General features: G+C 37.0%; 1 protein-coding gene across 1 annotated transcript in view; it reads left to right on the top strand.

Moving 5' to 3' along the window:
• Positions 1–16,567, top strand: part of ARHGEF38 (Rho guanine nucleotide exchange factor 38) — a 153,668-nt gene that overhangs the window by 38,301 nt on the left and 98,800 nt on the right. The window contains exon 2 of the mRNA XM_065878263.1: positions 1,181–1,362. Within this exon, the coding sequence (XP_065734335.1) occupies positions 1,181–1,362 (182 nt within the window). The remainder of the gene's footprint in view (positions 1–1,180; positions 1,363–16,567) is intronic.

A 16,567-nucleotide genomic window follows, 5' to 3' on the forward strand; every position in this document is an offset into this window, starting at 1 on the left:
CATCAGTTACTAGAATCATATTAGTTTTAAAGGAAATAAAATTACTTCTGCAACTAGAGACTACAATGAAAATTAAGTTTGTGATGACATCAGGCTTGAAGCAAATCCATTTACACACACACATACACACTGCCCCACTATCTGTCACTGCTCTGATTTCATCTGTGACCTAGTTGTGGCTTCCAAAATTTTACATCACCATGGGGAAGCTCATCCTTGAAGATATTTAGCTTTCTTACATTTTACTTTATATAAAACCTTGGCTACATGTGAGGCTTCCCATTTATCTCAACATCTCCTCAGCACTGTGATTTTTTTAATTAAATTTCCGTTTGGCAGCTCAAGTATTCTGAAATAACAAGATATGCATCCCATTGAAGATGAGCTGTGAAAAATCTTAGTTGAAATTTGTTTAACCTACCATTGCCTCACTCATCAGAGATTCTAACTGTGAACTGAAAGACAAATCTCAATCATGTACAATTGTTTTCCATTTCATGGAGATTTGTGTACCACCCACTGAGAATGAGGGGCAATTATTTTTAATAATAGAGACAAAATTGGAAGGTGTTCCACTTACTAATTAAAAATCTTCCCTTGACTTAAATGTGTCCAAAAGAAATTCTGAACTATGATTTTATGCATTTTATCTCTAGCTGAAGACCAGGTTTATAACCTAATATAGTAGCAATGGGATATTTTAAAGACTAGACATGTCATTTTTTTTTTTTTTTTTTTTTTTTTTTTTGCAGTACGCAGGCCTCTCACTGTTGTGGTCTCTCCCATTGCGGAGCACAGGCTCCGGACGCGCAGGCTCAGCGGCCATGGCTCACAGGCCCAGCCGCTCCGTGGCATGTGGGATCTTCCCAGACCGGGGCACAAAACCACATCCCCTGCATCGGCAGGTGGATTCTCAACCACTGCGCCACCAGGAAAGCCCTGTGTCAAATATTTTTTAACTGACCTGTTAGAAGTATTCATTCTCACACCTCTTCCTTCTCATAGTTTCATAGGATTCCAACCTTAAGGGAAACTTCCACACATCACTTCCCAAGAACACACGTGAAGACACTCTAAGCCTTTTCCCTTGCTAACAATAATCCTGCAGTGGCGTTGTTTGTAATGAAGGAACCAGAAATCTCAACAGAATGCCTCACACGTACATGTTTTCATTTAACAGAAAAGATGACCTCACAGGCTGGGTGTTCCACGGCTGAGACCCTCACTCAGGAGAAGGAACATCAGAGAATGATGGCAAAGCGTTCGAAAATCATCAAGGAGCTGATACAGACAGAAAAAGACTATCTCAATGATCTAGACCTGTGCATTCGAGAAGTGGTTCAGCCCTTGAGGAACAAACAGGTAAATGCAACTTTGAGGGTCCCCCCTGCCGCCACCCATATCCTAAACAGGATCACCAGCACCATGAAATCGGCACTCAAGTGCATCAGGGTACCCTCTGCCACAGCGACGGTGGAGTGATGGGCCTCCGCCCCTGAGGCCCTGGGTGTGAGCTAGCAGAGGCATGCTCAGACTCAGACTTTGTCAACACAGGGACACCCAGAGTCAAGGAAACTGTATTCTAAACTATGGGGGAAAGGAAACTCAGCTTTTGCCATTTTGAAATTTCAATGTGTTCTTTCTTGGATTCCTGTGGAACTGCTAACAAAATGTGAGCAATGAGTTTTTAGCAGTTTAGGAACAACGCACTTAATTTGATCCAAAGAAGTCAAGGTTTCAGAAGAGAAAAATGTGGTTTTTTTTTCTCCCCTACATTGAGAGCTCAATTAAACTTATGACTATTAACTAAGTAAAATTCAACACAGAAATTAATCTGAATGTAAGATAAAAAATTTCTCTTTGATAGGACTGTCCTCAGACAAAACTTGAGGTGTTTGTAAGTTAATCATTCTCCTCCTTTTTAATCAAGGCCTTTTCAGGGAATTTCTTTCAGGCAATTAGAGTAAAGATACACGGATGTTTGTGTGTGTATATATATATGGTCACTAGAGCGGTAAGTGGTCCTCATATACAATTAAAACAATATACAAAAACCATAAACAAAAACATAAAGTAAAAATGATCAGAAATTCCACTACTCAAAGATAATCGCTATTTACATGGTTGGGAACATCCTTTCAGACAGCAGTTTGGATACTTTCATATCAACACACACATATATATTTTTACATAAATGTAATCAGAACCACACATGCTACTTTGTAACATACTTGTTTCATTCAGCAGTCTGTTGGGTGTATCTTTTCATGGCCTCTAACACTTTGCAATGGTTTTCTACTGTTACTGATGTGGAGACACACATATTTTGGGTACCGTCACCTTATCTGCATAGAATAAATTCTTAGAAGTGGAATTGCTAGGTCAAAGGATATGCATATTTAGGATTTTGATAAAGATTGCCAACTGACAACCAAAAACTTGATACTGTTCTAATTTTCATTCCCATTAATATTGCTTGAGAGGGTGCTTCTCTGCAGCCTCTTTAAAGCTGAGCATTATTGGTTTTACAAACAACAATGAAGACCAGGTGCCTTCGATTTCTTCTGACAAATATCTTCTTATATATTCATCAGCCATTTCTATTCATTTAATCCCTATTCATATCCATGTCTGCCCTTTAAAAAAATTATGGCTTGTCTTTTTCTTATTGTTTTATAAAACCTCTTTTTACATTAGGGATATTCTTTTTCAACCCCGCACGTTGAAGCTAATTTTCTCAGTTTGTCCTTTGCCTTCTAACCTTGATTAAGGTTAAAAAGTCAAAACCTTCTTTATGGTTTATTCGTTTGTTTTTGCCATGTTTAAGTGGTCAGATATATCCAACTTTGTGGATTCTGGGTTTGGCATTGTAACATGTACCCCATGATTATAAAAATATGGTGAGTCAATAGTTCCAGCATCAATTATTCAATCTTTCCCCCAGTACTTACAACATCCAGAAGCAAAGTTTGTATTTCTTAGCACAAGACGCTTCTCAGAAATAATAGAAAAAGTGTCTGGTCTACAAATCAGGGAAAACCAGTGTAGATCAAGGTGACCTTTGATATAAAAGGTTTTTTTTTTCTTTGTTTGGTTTAGGACAATGTATAAAGACAAGTGGCAAAGCAAGCTTGGCATATTTCCTCATAGGGAGTCATCTTTAGTTTTCTTCCCTCATGACTTTTTATTAGGTACTTACTATTTGTTGGGTCCTGTTCCAAACACTTCATTAGTATTCTGATTTAATCCTCTTGCAGTTCTCAAGTTAGAAGGCAACTTTCTGAATCTGGAAATTTCTTAGTAATTCTGTAAAAGTAGGAATAACATTCATGGTCATGATAAAAATTTGCTCTCAAGTTTCATTGCTAAATATACAAAAATATTTTTGGTGTGTTTTTCATTTAATATAAACTAGCTGCACTGATGCAACCTCTATTCTGGCAGATATCCAGAATAGATATCTATAATTATTTGAATAATTATTATTCAAATTATTATTCATAATTATTCAAATGTTGATTTTAAATGCACGTGGCTTTAGACTCTACCACAATCTACCCTCCCTTACGGTACAGTCCTAACCAGTCACTCCTATCTTTGAAAAAATTTAAACCTAGCTCCATGTCTCCATAACTTCTCTCTCTCTCTACCTAATTTTGCCATCCATTTTTGGTAATTTCAATATTCAGGCAAACTATCCACGCAGCCTCCCAGCCTCTCACTCAGTTATTTGACTGGTTTACATCCAGCAATCTTTCCTCAACCCCATCTCAGCCACTCGTTCCAGGGCCACATCCTACAACCATCAATATCAATAACTTCACACCCTCAGAATCAGAATTCCAGGCTTACCGTTCTCTAACCCCCATGTCCTCTCTTTCAGCTCACTCCTGCTGCTATAGCCGACAATTGCCTGATGCCGTCAGGACTTCCACCCTACTGAGCTCATCACTGCCTTTTCACATGTTCATCAAGCCCACACCTGGTTTAGTTCCCATGGGTCCTTCATTTTAAAAATCACTCCTTGCAGATGAACTCAATTCCCTTTTTGCTCTCTCTTTCCATTTACTTGCCTGAAAACACCTGCCCTCCATGAAGTTCCATTTTCTGCCTACTTTCTACCTTTATCCATGCAGCTGAACCAATCTCTTAAAATTCATGACCATTTCCTTCATGTGGGCCCCCCAGTAATGTCTCTGAAAGTATTCTTTCACATCTTTTTCTTGCTCCTCACATCTCAAACACTCCCTCTTTTCTTTGAACTCTCAGCTAACACACTTTTCCATCATTTCATTGAGAAAATAGACACAGTAAGAAGGTTCACACACTTCCATCACCAAGTCTACCAAACTACCTGCATCTCTACCCATATAACCTGGCCAAAAAACTTCTCTACTAATGCAGGATTCTACCCCCTCAAGCTTACTCCAGAATTTTAGTCCTGACAGTGTCCTTTTTCTGTCCTGCATAATTGATTTTACTCTCCCTATTGGATCTTTCTCATCATTGTCTATCTTAAAAAACAAAAACACAAACTCTCTCTTGATCCTAAAAGAGTCGTCTATATTCTCTATCTTTATTTCTTTCTCTTTTTAAGTTGAATATGAAGTATTTAATATGTATAAAAGCAAAGGTGATTAAGACATGTTTCAAAATAAGCACAATTTACCAAAGTTCTGTCCCTGTGATGAGTTAATGATCAATATAAAAAAGACTACATATATAAGAAAATACGTCCCTTTGAATTCATAATCCATTTTTGTATCAAATGGAATAAGATGTTTATTCAGAATGAAAAGGTTCTCAATTTTACACCATCTACTACACTGGTGCGTTAAACTGGTGTCACCAATATACATGCCGTTGCTGAGCTATACTCTTGTGTATGCTCTCTAATTTTTTTGTGTTTTCACTTTTGTTGTCTTTCTTAATTTTTGCTTCCTGTGTAACTCTTAGGAGCAATTCTAAGAATTGGTGTTTCAGACCATGTAAAATAAAATGTTTCCATTATGGTGACATGTCATTTATTTATTGGGCATGTTTAACTTTGGCTCTCAATACTTTGAATTACTGTTCTCGTAACTCTAACTCATATTTCCTTTATTATGCTATTGAGATTGCTTATAGCTTCTTGATTTTTCACATCTGGCACTTCCCTTTGTTTAGTTATCTTTCAGTGCTCTCTGCCTTCCTCGTGGAATTTAACTTCAGTCCAATAATCTGTATGTCCTCTCCACTAATGTTGTAATAGCAACCAGTGGGAGGTTTCTAAGGTCTCATGTCTGATCAACATTTTCCCCACTTCTTAATGCTTTTAAGCTTTGGTTAAGTAAATAAATGCTCAGGAATTCAGATGATTCTTATAAACATTTATATGTGTGCTGAGGTAGTTAATTTATGCCACCAGTTCATTAACTTTACCACTTTTTCATTGTTCATTAGGTTTTTCATGTCCTCCTTTCCTCCTAAGCATTTCAGTACCATGGGCTTTGCACACAAGCCACCTGTCATCAGTTAGTGTCAAAATTTAGAAATTAACACATACAGTTTTCATGTTACCATGGAAATGGTCTGCAAACTGTGCTTAGCTAAACCAGAGGCAACATAATTAAATATTTTACATGTACAGGCTAGGCTGGAAGGGACTTTGGGATGTCATCTGATGGATGTCTTTTCTCTTGTTGAGAAGACTGTCTTTTCTGCGTTGTATTTCCTCCATGTCTTCTTTCTACGCAACTGATCCATGTCTTTTCAGTCCCAGAAGAAACAAGTCAGTTTATAAAAGTGAATACAGGAAGAAGGAAGTTGAAAACTGAGAAAAGCACTGCTCTGAGTGAACTTGCATGAATGAATCAGGGTACAAATGAATGTCCGGACCCAGCGCTTGACCAACACCTGTTTTGTGATAATTGTAGTTATAAAACTTGATCTTAATTTCAAGGCTTTTCTATAAACAAAACTTCACCTAACTGAAAGCAGGGTCAAATCCAGCTGTTACATCTTCTTTAGTGACAGCATTGTGAGAGGTTTTGCAAAGAAGGCAAAAATTATCCACAACATTCAGTGTTGAGACATTTGGTGGGAAACTGGTCCTATTATTTATTATCCAAATAGGGCTATAGAAGAGACTCTACATTTTTGGCAGTAAAGTCAAACTAAATCAAAACCAGAGTAAATTAACCTAACCATGGAAAATGATTTTATGTGTAAGGAAAGGACCAAAAACTGATTGAAAATAATAGTTAGAGAAATTTAAATACATGTTTTTACTTTTCTTAGTTTTTAATTATTGTTTTATTTGTAAAATTCACATAATACAAAAATACCAAAGATCTCAAGGACACGATAACATTTTATAGCTATTTAGTTTCCTTTTCTAGAGGCAAACACCATTACCAGCTTCTTTTTACCCCTCCAAGGGTATCCTATTTATGTATATATATTTGAATACACATTTAGTCAATTTTCATCTATGTAATAAGAAAGTTATATGTATTTATTTTGGATTCACTCATATTTGATCTAATTGTGTGAATTATACTTGACATTTTGCGTTTTCTGAAAAAAGGACAAATAATTTTGTACTGACAAGAGCTCAATTGGAATTTTCTGTTAAAATTTGGATACCCTTGGGCTTCCCTGGTGGCACAGTGGCTGAGAGTCTGTCTGCTGATGCAGGGAATACGGGTTCGTGCCCCGGTCTGGGAAGATCCCACATGCCGCGGAGCAGCTAGGCCCGTGAGCCATGGCCGCTGAGCCTGCGCGTCCGGAGCCTGTGCTCCACAACGGGAGAGGCCACAGCAGTGACAGGCCTGCGTACGGCAAAAAAAAAAAAAAAAATTGGATACCCTTTACGGCAGCAATTTTGTAAGTAATTTTTATTAGAAAAAATATATAGAAGAAAATAATCACCTATAGCTTCACCACTTAGAAATAAGCACTATAAATATTTTGGTTTATTGTCTAGGTATATACAGATATACCCAAATATTTTGTGAAATTGTAATCATACCATAAATACCCTTATGGAACCTCTTCCCCCTGAGAAATATATTTACATGTTTTATTTTAAACCATAAATAACAAAAAGTAATTTAAATGGAAAATACTTTATTTTCTTTATTGAGGGCCCATAAATTTGAGGAGAACAATATCAAGCTCTCTCTGTATGCAGAGCCCCTTGATGGAAAATGGTGCCCACAAGTATTATCATGCAAGTCTATGTGTCATGATGGCAATTTTTCTGTGTGATATATGTGACCTATAGTACACCGTATTGACATCCTACCAAAACCCTCTCCCTCAGTGTCCAAAGTGGGTGAGGGGAGGCCTGGAATAGGAGAACATGAAAGACAGGGAATTAGAGGGGACAAAACTTTAACTTGTCCTTTTTTTTTTTTTTTTCAAAGGGGCAAGGGAGGGAAGGGACCACGGGGCCCAGGGAATCAGTTTCCTGCTCCTGTCCCCTACTTGAGTGAAGTTGCTATAGCTTAAACTATGATATCAACCCTGATAGAGAAGCTTATGTGTGAGGAGAGAACACAGAGCAGATCAAAGTATCTCTGAAGGGGGACAGGGAGAAGGAGGGTATAATGATAATAAAAATACTGTTCAAATACTGTAATGTCATGAAAATCTGTATATAACAGAAAGATGGCCATGGCCCAATTGATGTCCTATGAATTTTAAGCTATAGTTACTACATTTTAGTTTAGTGAATGATTTTTATTTTCCTTAGGAGTTTGCTGTATTTTAAATGGCTCCCTACTCACCAGAATGAGTCCATTGCTGTCTTATATAAAGGGGACTCTAGCTTCAGCATATGTTCTGGGAATTTCTCAGGCTTCCATTTTCTGCCTTCTCATCTGAGGTTCCTGGTTGGACATTCCTGGTGTCTGTCTTGACCCCTCAAATCTGGGTTCTACCTCAATATCCAGGGCCTGGCTGCCTTTCTCCCTGAAAGCTGCTCCCAGGAGTTATACAAAGCACAGAGGCTGGGCAGCAGACCCTTTGGACAGCCTGCTCGTCTCACAATTTTAGTTTTGCTCCTTGGATGCACTCTCTGAGATTACTCTTAGTGCTGTCTGAATCGCCTCCTTAATCCCCTCCCCAGCCCAGCTCTCAGACACCCACTTCTCCAAAAGAGGAATTCAGATAATGAAGTGAAATGAAACTTTGCCAATCTCACTGAACAAAGAACAGAATTACAGTCATGATAATTCACTGAAATACAAGATAAAAGAACCAAGGCAGAAGTATTTTATCTAGTAATTATTAAAATATACCCAGCTTTCATTTATAGATAGGTAGATAAATTAGTTTTCTCAAAGCTATTTACTAAAACTTTGCCTGCATAACAAATAGAGGAAATCATAGGTGAGCAAATATCTATTGTCATAAATCTTTAAGTGTCATAGGACTCCTGTCAAAATTGTCTTCTCTAGCTGTCACCTTCACTAAAAGACTTTTACTGTTGTCAGAAATAATAGTCATTCACTTTTGCTTAATAGGCAACCATGCAATTTTTGCCCTCCTGTTTTTTTTATTACTGTACCCAGCTACTCTTTTTTTTTAAGACTTAGAGCACTTTTAGATTCACAGCAAAGTTGAGGGGAGATGTTCCATATACTCCTTGGCCTCACGCAGGTATAACCTCCCCCATTATCAACATCCCCCACCAGAGTGTTAGTTTCGTTACAACTGATGAACCTACATTGACACATTGTTATCACCCAAAGTCCAGAGTTCACATGATGGTTCATTTTTGTGTTGTCTATAGGTTTTGACAAATGTATAATGACACGTCATTATGGTATCATGGAGGGTATTTTTACTGCCCTAAAAATCCTCTCTTATTCCCAGAATGTCATATAGTTGGAATCACACAGTATGTAGTCTTTTCAGATTGATTTCTTTCACTTAGTAATGTGCATTTATGGTTCTTTCTTGTCTTTTTATGGCTTGATAGCTCATTTCCTTTTAGGGCTGAACAGTATTCCATTGTCTGGATGGACCACAGTTTATTTATCCATTCACCTACTGAAGGGCATCATGGTTGCTCCCAAGCTTTCGCAATTATGAACAAAGCTGCTACAAACAACAATGTGCAGGTTTTGTGTGGACATAAGTTTTCATTCCACTTGGGTGAAAACCAAGAAGCATGATTGCTGGATCATATGGTAATACGTTTAGCTTTGTAAGAAACCACCAAATTGTCTTCCAAAGTGGCTGTAGTATTTTGCATTCCTGCCAGCAATGAATGAGAGTTTCTGTTGCATCACATCCTCACCAGAATTTGGTGTTGTCAGTGTTCTGGATTTTGGCCATTCTAATAGGTGTGTAATGATGTCTCATTGCTTTAATTTGCATTTCGCCAGTGACATATGATGTGGAGCATCTTTTCATATGTTTATTTGTCATCCGTATATCTTCTCTGGTGAGGTGTCCATTAATATCTTTGGCCTATTTTTTAATTGGGTCGTTTGTTTTTCTATTATTGAGTTTTAAGAGTTCTTTGTATATTTAACAGTCTTTTGCCAGATGTGTCTTTGAGAATATTTTTCCCTTTCTGTGGCTTGTCTTCTCTTTCTCTTGATATTGTCTTGCATGGAGCAGAAGTTTTACATTTTAATGAAGTCCAACTTATCAATTATTTCTTTCATGGATCACGCTTTTGTTGATGTACCTAAAAAGTCATTGCCATACTCAAGGTCATCTAGGTTTTTTCCTATGTTATCTTTTAGGTTTTTTTCTTAATAATTTTGCATTTTACATTTAGTTCTGTGATCTGTTTTGAGTTAATTTTGTGAAGGGTGTAAAGTCTGTATCTAGATTCATGTTTTTACACATGGATGTCCAGTTGTCCCAGCACTATTTTTTGAGAAAACTATCTTTGCTCCATTGTACTTCCTTTATTCCACTGTTAAAGGTAAGTTAACTATACTTGTGTGGATCTACTTCTGAGCTCTTCTATTAATCTATTTGTCCCTTTCCCAATACCATACTGTCTTGATTACTGTAGCTTAATGGTAAGGCTTGAAGTCAGGTATTATCAGTATTCCAACTTTGTTCTTCTCTTTCAATATTGTGTTGGCTATTCTGGGTCTTTTGTCTTTTCATATAAACTATATAAACTTTAGAATCAGTTTATCAATATCCACAAAAGAACTGCTGGGATTTTGATTAGGATTGCATTGAATCTATAGATCAAGTTGGGAGGAACTAACATCTTGACAATATCGAGTCTTGCTATCCATGAACATGGAATATCTTTCCATTTATTTAGTTCTTTGATTTTGCTCATTAGAGTTTTGAGCTTTCCTTAGATAGGTCTTGTACATATTTTGCTAGAACTATATCTAAATATTTCATTTTGGGGAATGCTAATGTAAATGGTGTTGTGTTAGTAATTTCAAATTCCACTTGCTCATTGCTGGTATGGAAAGCAATTAACTTTTGTCTGTTAACCCTGTAAACTGCAACCTTGCAATAATCACTTAGTAGTTCCAGGAGGTTTTTTTGTTGACTGTTTTGTATTTTCTACATAGAAAATAGTGTCATCTATGGGCAAAGACAGTTTTATGTCTTTCTTCCTAATCTGTATACCTTTTATTTCCTTTGTCTTATTGCATTAGCTAGAACTTCCAGTACAATGTTGAAAATGAGTGATGAGAGGGAACATCCTTGCCCTGTACCTGACCTTAGCAAATATGCTTCAGGTTTCTCACCCTTAAGTTAGCTGTAGGTTTTTTGTAGATATTTTTTGTCAAGTTGAGGAAATACCTCTCTATTCCTAGTTTATTGAGAGTATTTTTTATCATGAATAGGCATTGGATTTTGTCAAATGCTTTTTCTGTATCTATCATATGATCATGTGATTTTTTTCTTTTTTTAATCTGATGTGATGGATTACATTAATTTTTTTTTGAATGTTGACCTGTCACTGCATACCTGGGATAAATCCCACTTGGTCATAGTGTATAATTCTTTTTATACATTTTTAAATTTAATATGCTAATATTTTGTTGATGAATTTTGCATCTCCATGCATTAAAGATACTGGTCCATAGTTTTCTTTTCTTGTAATGTCATTGCCTGGTTTTTGGTATTAGGATAGTTCTGGTCTCATAGACTCACCCAACTACTCTATCTGTCTCTGTTAACTTCCAAAATTTTCAGATTGTATTCTAGGCCTCAAATATATTCCACCTTAGTTCACTAAGCATAACTTCTTAAAATCAACTCTGTCTCCTCCATGAAATTGCTGTGAACTAAGTGGAATCAAGATGTTGATTTCTCACAGACATGTCTTATTTATGCAAGCAATCACCATACTCCATTCATAATATGTTCTATAATATCATATCAAAATTCAATGCACACATAGTCTTGCAAGATATTGCAGTTAGAGGAACTTGTAAAGGGAACACAGGATCCCTCTAATTTTTATTTTTTACAACTGCATGTGAATTTACAATTATTTCAAAATAAAAAGTTTAATTTAAAATTATAATGCCCTTATTTTTTCTTTCTCTCTTCTTTTCTCTCCTTAACTATATTTAACTTTTAAATATACATGTAAAATTTTATATGCAAGAATGAAAACCTTTCCTATGACTCTACCTTGTTTATTCTGCCAAACTTTCCAATTAATTATCTTTTTATTGTGACTTCAGGGAGGAAGAGACTACATTTTTAGTATAAGGATACACATTAAGTTGTTTAGAAGAAACTTTGTAGTATAAAATAGTCTCCCAAGTGTCTTGGCTCTTTCTCGGGCTATGCTTAGAATACCAGAAATCTTTCTGGATTGTAAAACAAATGGAGGAAAAAACCAACTAAGTCCCTCTCTCCAATTCCACCTCCTTCTCAATCTAGTCCTTTCCCCTGCAGAGTCCAGCAGCTCCTGTGGTCAAACTTCTCAGTAACAGGACTTCACAGAGTGAGTGCAGAGATAAAAGCCAGGCTGATAATATGAAAACAAATGCTGCCCAGAAAGTCAGAAAGCACAGCACTTTTTTTAGTTGCTATATTAAATAAAAGTCTGGAAAAAATCAAAGCAATTCCTGCTAACTATAATTGAGATGCTGGGAGTAATGACTCAGAAATGCACTTGAATTTCTGATTCTGCTTTGTACTGACTTTTCTGAGCTAATGTGCTGACTTTAAAATACTATACTCTTGCTGGAAATCTTCTTGAAACATTGATACATATATTCTTCAATCCTCTAAAAATACAGAATTTCATGGTTACTATGATCACATCACAATGAAGAATCCCATGATCTATATGGCCAGGTTAGAGCTCCATGTTTTTTAAGATCAAAGACTTCATTTTCACTTTCTTCGTGGAATCTCTACATTTATTACATAGTCTGAGCCATTGTTCCTCCATTATAAGGTCAAATAATTGATGTTACATTAGAAAAGTAAAAAAAAAGCAAACTCAATGAAGTTTTCCTTACTTTTTAAAAAGTTTGTCAATCAGGTTGGAAAAGTCTATAGTTGTAGAACATTAAGTTTAAAAATAAAAATCACATCAGTAAATGGTGCTGCCAAGCACAATGTCACTGTGTTAATATACAAGATGTAACTGACATTGAGTCATCTCTGTTCATGTTCTGATTTTCCCTGGGAGGGACCTTTCTGCTTTGCCATCTTGGAAGACAGTTTGCTGTCAGATTGGATTCAGATTAAGTTGAGTATGGAAGTGATACATCAATATTCTAGTATGTGAAGCTTCTTTTTATAGGTAAGAAAATCTCTTATCTTTGCTTGTTCAGAAGGCCTCAGCTCAAAAAATAAGGGATTTTTAAAAATCCTTGAATTACAGTTTCATGATGGAAACTCTCCCCCGTGTTGTTACATTTGTAAGAACCTTATAATCTCCATTTCAGGACGACTCTATTTTTCTTTAATTTTTATAACCTATAGTCCAGGTCAAAAAATGCTGGGCCAAGTTAGGAGATAAATGAATGCATTTTCCATTTCAGTGCAGGGGTTGGAAAGCTCAAAATTGAAAAAGAGAGATGTGATACACAAATCTGTTTTAATATCTAGGAAAGTCATCCCTTTAGCCTGGGTAACAAGATGGTGCTCATCATCTCATTCTCAGAACTGAGATGCATAAACCACTATTTTAATCTGCTTTTATCTGTAAAAATAAGCAACAAAATTTCAGCAGCTGTGATTATTATAATGGTGCTATAAACCTCTCTAATGAAATGCCAGAGATGCGGGGCAACTTTACACATAGATGAACTAAGCATAGATGAACATTGCTGTGCATTTCAGTACAGGGCCATGAATCCTGGACGCCAAAGAATAAATACTAGGTAAGAAAGGAAGCATATATCAGGGAAACACATATTTATTAATAAGCACTTATTTAGGGCTCTTTAGATACAGAGAAGTCGTTGATTATATGAGTTAATTAATAATTAATTATATGCCATTTGGAGTACACAAAGACATGTGAGACTCATCCTTTGCCATTAAAAGACTAAAAATCCCTAGTTAGAGGTGACAAAACCCATAGCTATGAAAAGATAACTTGTAATGCAAAGCAACAATTGATTAAGTGCAGACAATAAATGCGGTTGGAGTTCACAGAAGGGACAGATCACTTCCAGATAGATTAAGTAGGCAATATTTCATGGAGAATGTAATATTTTAGTTGAATATGCAAATTAAAAGATTAAATGTTTGTCAAGTGCAAGGCCCTTTATTAAATTCTGCATGGAAATCATAGAAATTTATATCATGGTCCTGCCCTAAAAGAGTTTATAATATGGTCAAGAAAATGACTCATAAACACATAAAAAGCCAGGTAACAATCAAAGATACATTTCAAGGTGTTGCTAGAAATGATCACAACAGAAGGGAATTTGTGATTAGTTATGCTAATTACTTATGCAGCAAATAATTGCTTTAGACTTTAGCAGAAGGAGGCTCTCCTTTCTCAGACCTGTTACCAGCATTTGACAGAAAAGCTTTCTCTTTCTGTGTCCTGGAACTGCACATAAACCCAGTTTGGCCCCTGGTATTCGAATGGCTCCTCCTCCATCTCCTTTGCTCGTTGATCCTAACCTGTAAACACTGAAATAGCTCAGGGCTCATTCTGTGGTCCTCTTCTTTCCTTTGTCTCCCTTCACCCTGTTGAAGATCTGATCTGGTTTCATGCCTTTAAATCCCATCTACATGCTGACGGTTGAAAATTTGTACCTCCAGCCTGGACATTTTCCCTGAAGGCTTTCTTTGCTTGTATCCAGCTCCCCACTCAAACCTCTATGTAATTGTCTACAAGACATCTCAAATTTAACATGTTAAAACAGAGTTCCTACTTTTCCCTTTAAAATTTGCTCCCCTTGCAGGCTTTCTCACCTCAGCTCTATTTTTTTTTTAACATCTTTATTGCAGTATAATTGCTTTACAATGGTGTGTTAGTTTCTGTTTTATAACAAAGTGAATCAGTTATACATATACATATATCCCCATATTTCCTCCCTCTGGCATCTCCCTCCCTACCACTCTCCCTATCCCACCCCTCCAGGTGGTCACAAAGCACTGAGCTGATCTCCCTGTGCTATGCAGCTTCTTCCCACCAGCCATCCATTCCATATTTGGTAGTGTATATATGTCCATGCCACTCTCTCACTCCGTCCCAGCTTACCCCTCCCACTCCCCATGTCCTCAAGTCCATTCTCTAGTAGGTCTGTGTCTTTATTCCCATCTTGCCCCTAGGTTCTTCATGACCTTTTTTTTTTTTTTTTAGATTCCATATATATGTGTTAGCATACAGTATTTGTTTTTCTCTTTTTGACTTCCTACACCTACCTTCACTAGGTCCATCCACCTCACTACAAATAACTCAATTTCATTTCTTTTTATGACTGAGTAATATTCCATTGTATATATGTGCCACATCTTCTTTATCCATTCATCTGTCATGGACACTTATGTTTCAGCTCCATTCTTACAGTTGCTTGGGAAAAACTCTGGAGTCATTCTTAACTTTTTCTCTCAAACCCTCTATCGAATCTGTCAGCATATTCTATTAGTTCTGCCTTCAAAATTTATCCAGAATCAGGACACTTCTCACCTCTTCCTTTACTCCCATTCCGATTCAAAAACCCATCAATAACCGCCTAGATTATTATACCTGCCTCCTGACCCATCTCTCTTCTCCATCCTCGTCACAACCAAGCCTCCAGAGTGATTCTTTTTAAAATGTCAGTCAGATAACGTCCCTCTTCTACTCAAAATCAACCAAAATTTCTTCTCATCTCACTCTGATCAAAACCTAACATTTTTACGTGACCTGTGAGGTCCTACATGAGTTGGTCCCTCATTCCCTCTGACCTCACCCTTTTCCACATTCTGGCTTTCTCAGTGTACCTTAAACAAACCAGGAACACCAACTGTTTCAAGCCTGTGCTCTTGCTGGGTTTTTTTTTTTTTTTTTTTGACTTGAATGTTCCTCCCCAAGTTTATGTCATGGCTTACTCCTTCACCACCTTCAAGCCTTTACTCAGGAAAATATTCCTTGGCTACCTCACTCTGTCTTACACTGGGTTCCCTCAGAAAAAGATCCAGGTAGAAGGATTTTAGAGCAAGTCATTTATTGGGGAGATGACCCCTGGAACAGCATTAAAGGAATGGGGAAATGGGACAGAGAAGGAAAGGAAGACAAGATAGGGTATATTTGTGAGCAGATTACCTTTGTGGCCACCTGGGGCTCATAACCCACTGGGAGGATGAGGATGCTATACAGAACACACCTGAGAGTTGTCCCATGTGCAGGGTATTCATCTACCAATTCCTGTTAGACACTGCTTGAGGGGGTGCTCCTAGTCTTTGGTTGTGCTATTGAAAATTAGAACTTTGCAACTGTGTTATTAAGTGGAAAAATAATTGGTAAATGTTGAAAAACTTACACAAGCCTCTTAGATAGCCTCATCCACAAGAGGGCAGACAGAAGAAGCAAGAAGAACTACAATCCTGCAGCCTGTGTAACAAAAACCACATTCACAGAAAGATAGACAAGATGAAAAGGAAAAGAGCTATGTACCAGATGAAGGAACAAGATAAAATCCCAGGAAAACAACTAAATGAAGTGGAGATAGGCAACCTGCCAGAAAAAGAATTCAGAATAATGCTAGTGAAGATGATCCAGGACCTCGGCAAAAGGATGGAGGCAAAGACCGAGAAGATGCAAAAAATGTTTAACAAAGACCTAGAAGAATTAAAGAACAAATGAACAGAGATGAGCAATACAATAACTGAAATGAAAACTACACTAGAAGGAATCAATAGCAGAATAACTGAGGCAGAAGAACGAATAAGTGACCTAGAAGACAGAATGGAGGAATTCACTGCTGTGGAACAGAATAAATAAAAACGAAGGAAAAGAAATGAAGACAGCCTAAGAGACCTCTGGGACAACATTAAATGCAACAACATTCACATTATAGGGGTCCCAGAAGGAGGAGAGACAGAGAAAGGGCCAGAGAAAATATGTGAAGAGGTTATAGTCGAAAACGTCCCTAACATGGGAAAGGAAATAGCC

Source organism: Phocoena phocoena, chromosome 5 (genome assembly GCF_963924675.1).
Source record: "Phocoena phocoena chromosome 5, mPhoPho1.1, whole genome shotgun sequence".
NCBI classification, from domain to species: domain Eukaryota; kingdom Metazoa; phylum Chordata; class Mammalia; order Artiodactyla; family Phocoenidae; genus Phocoena; species Phocoena phocoena.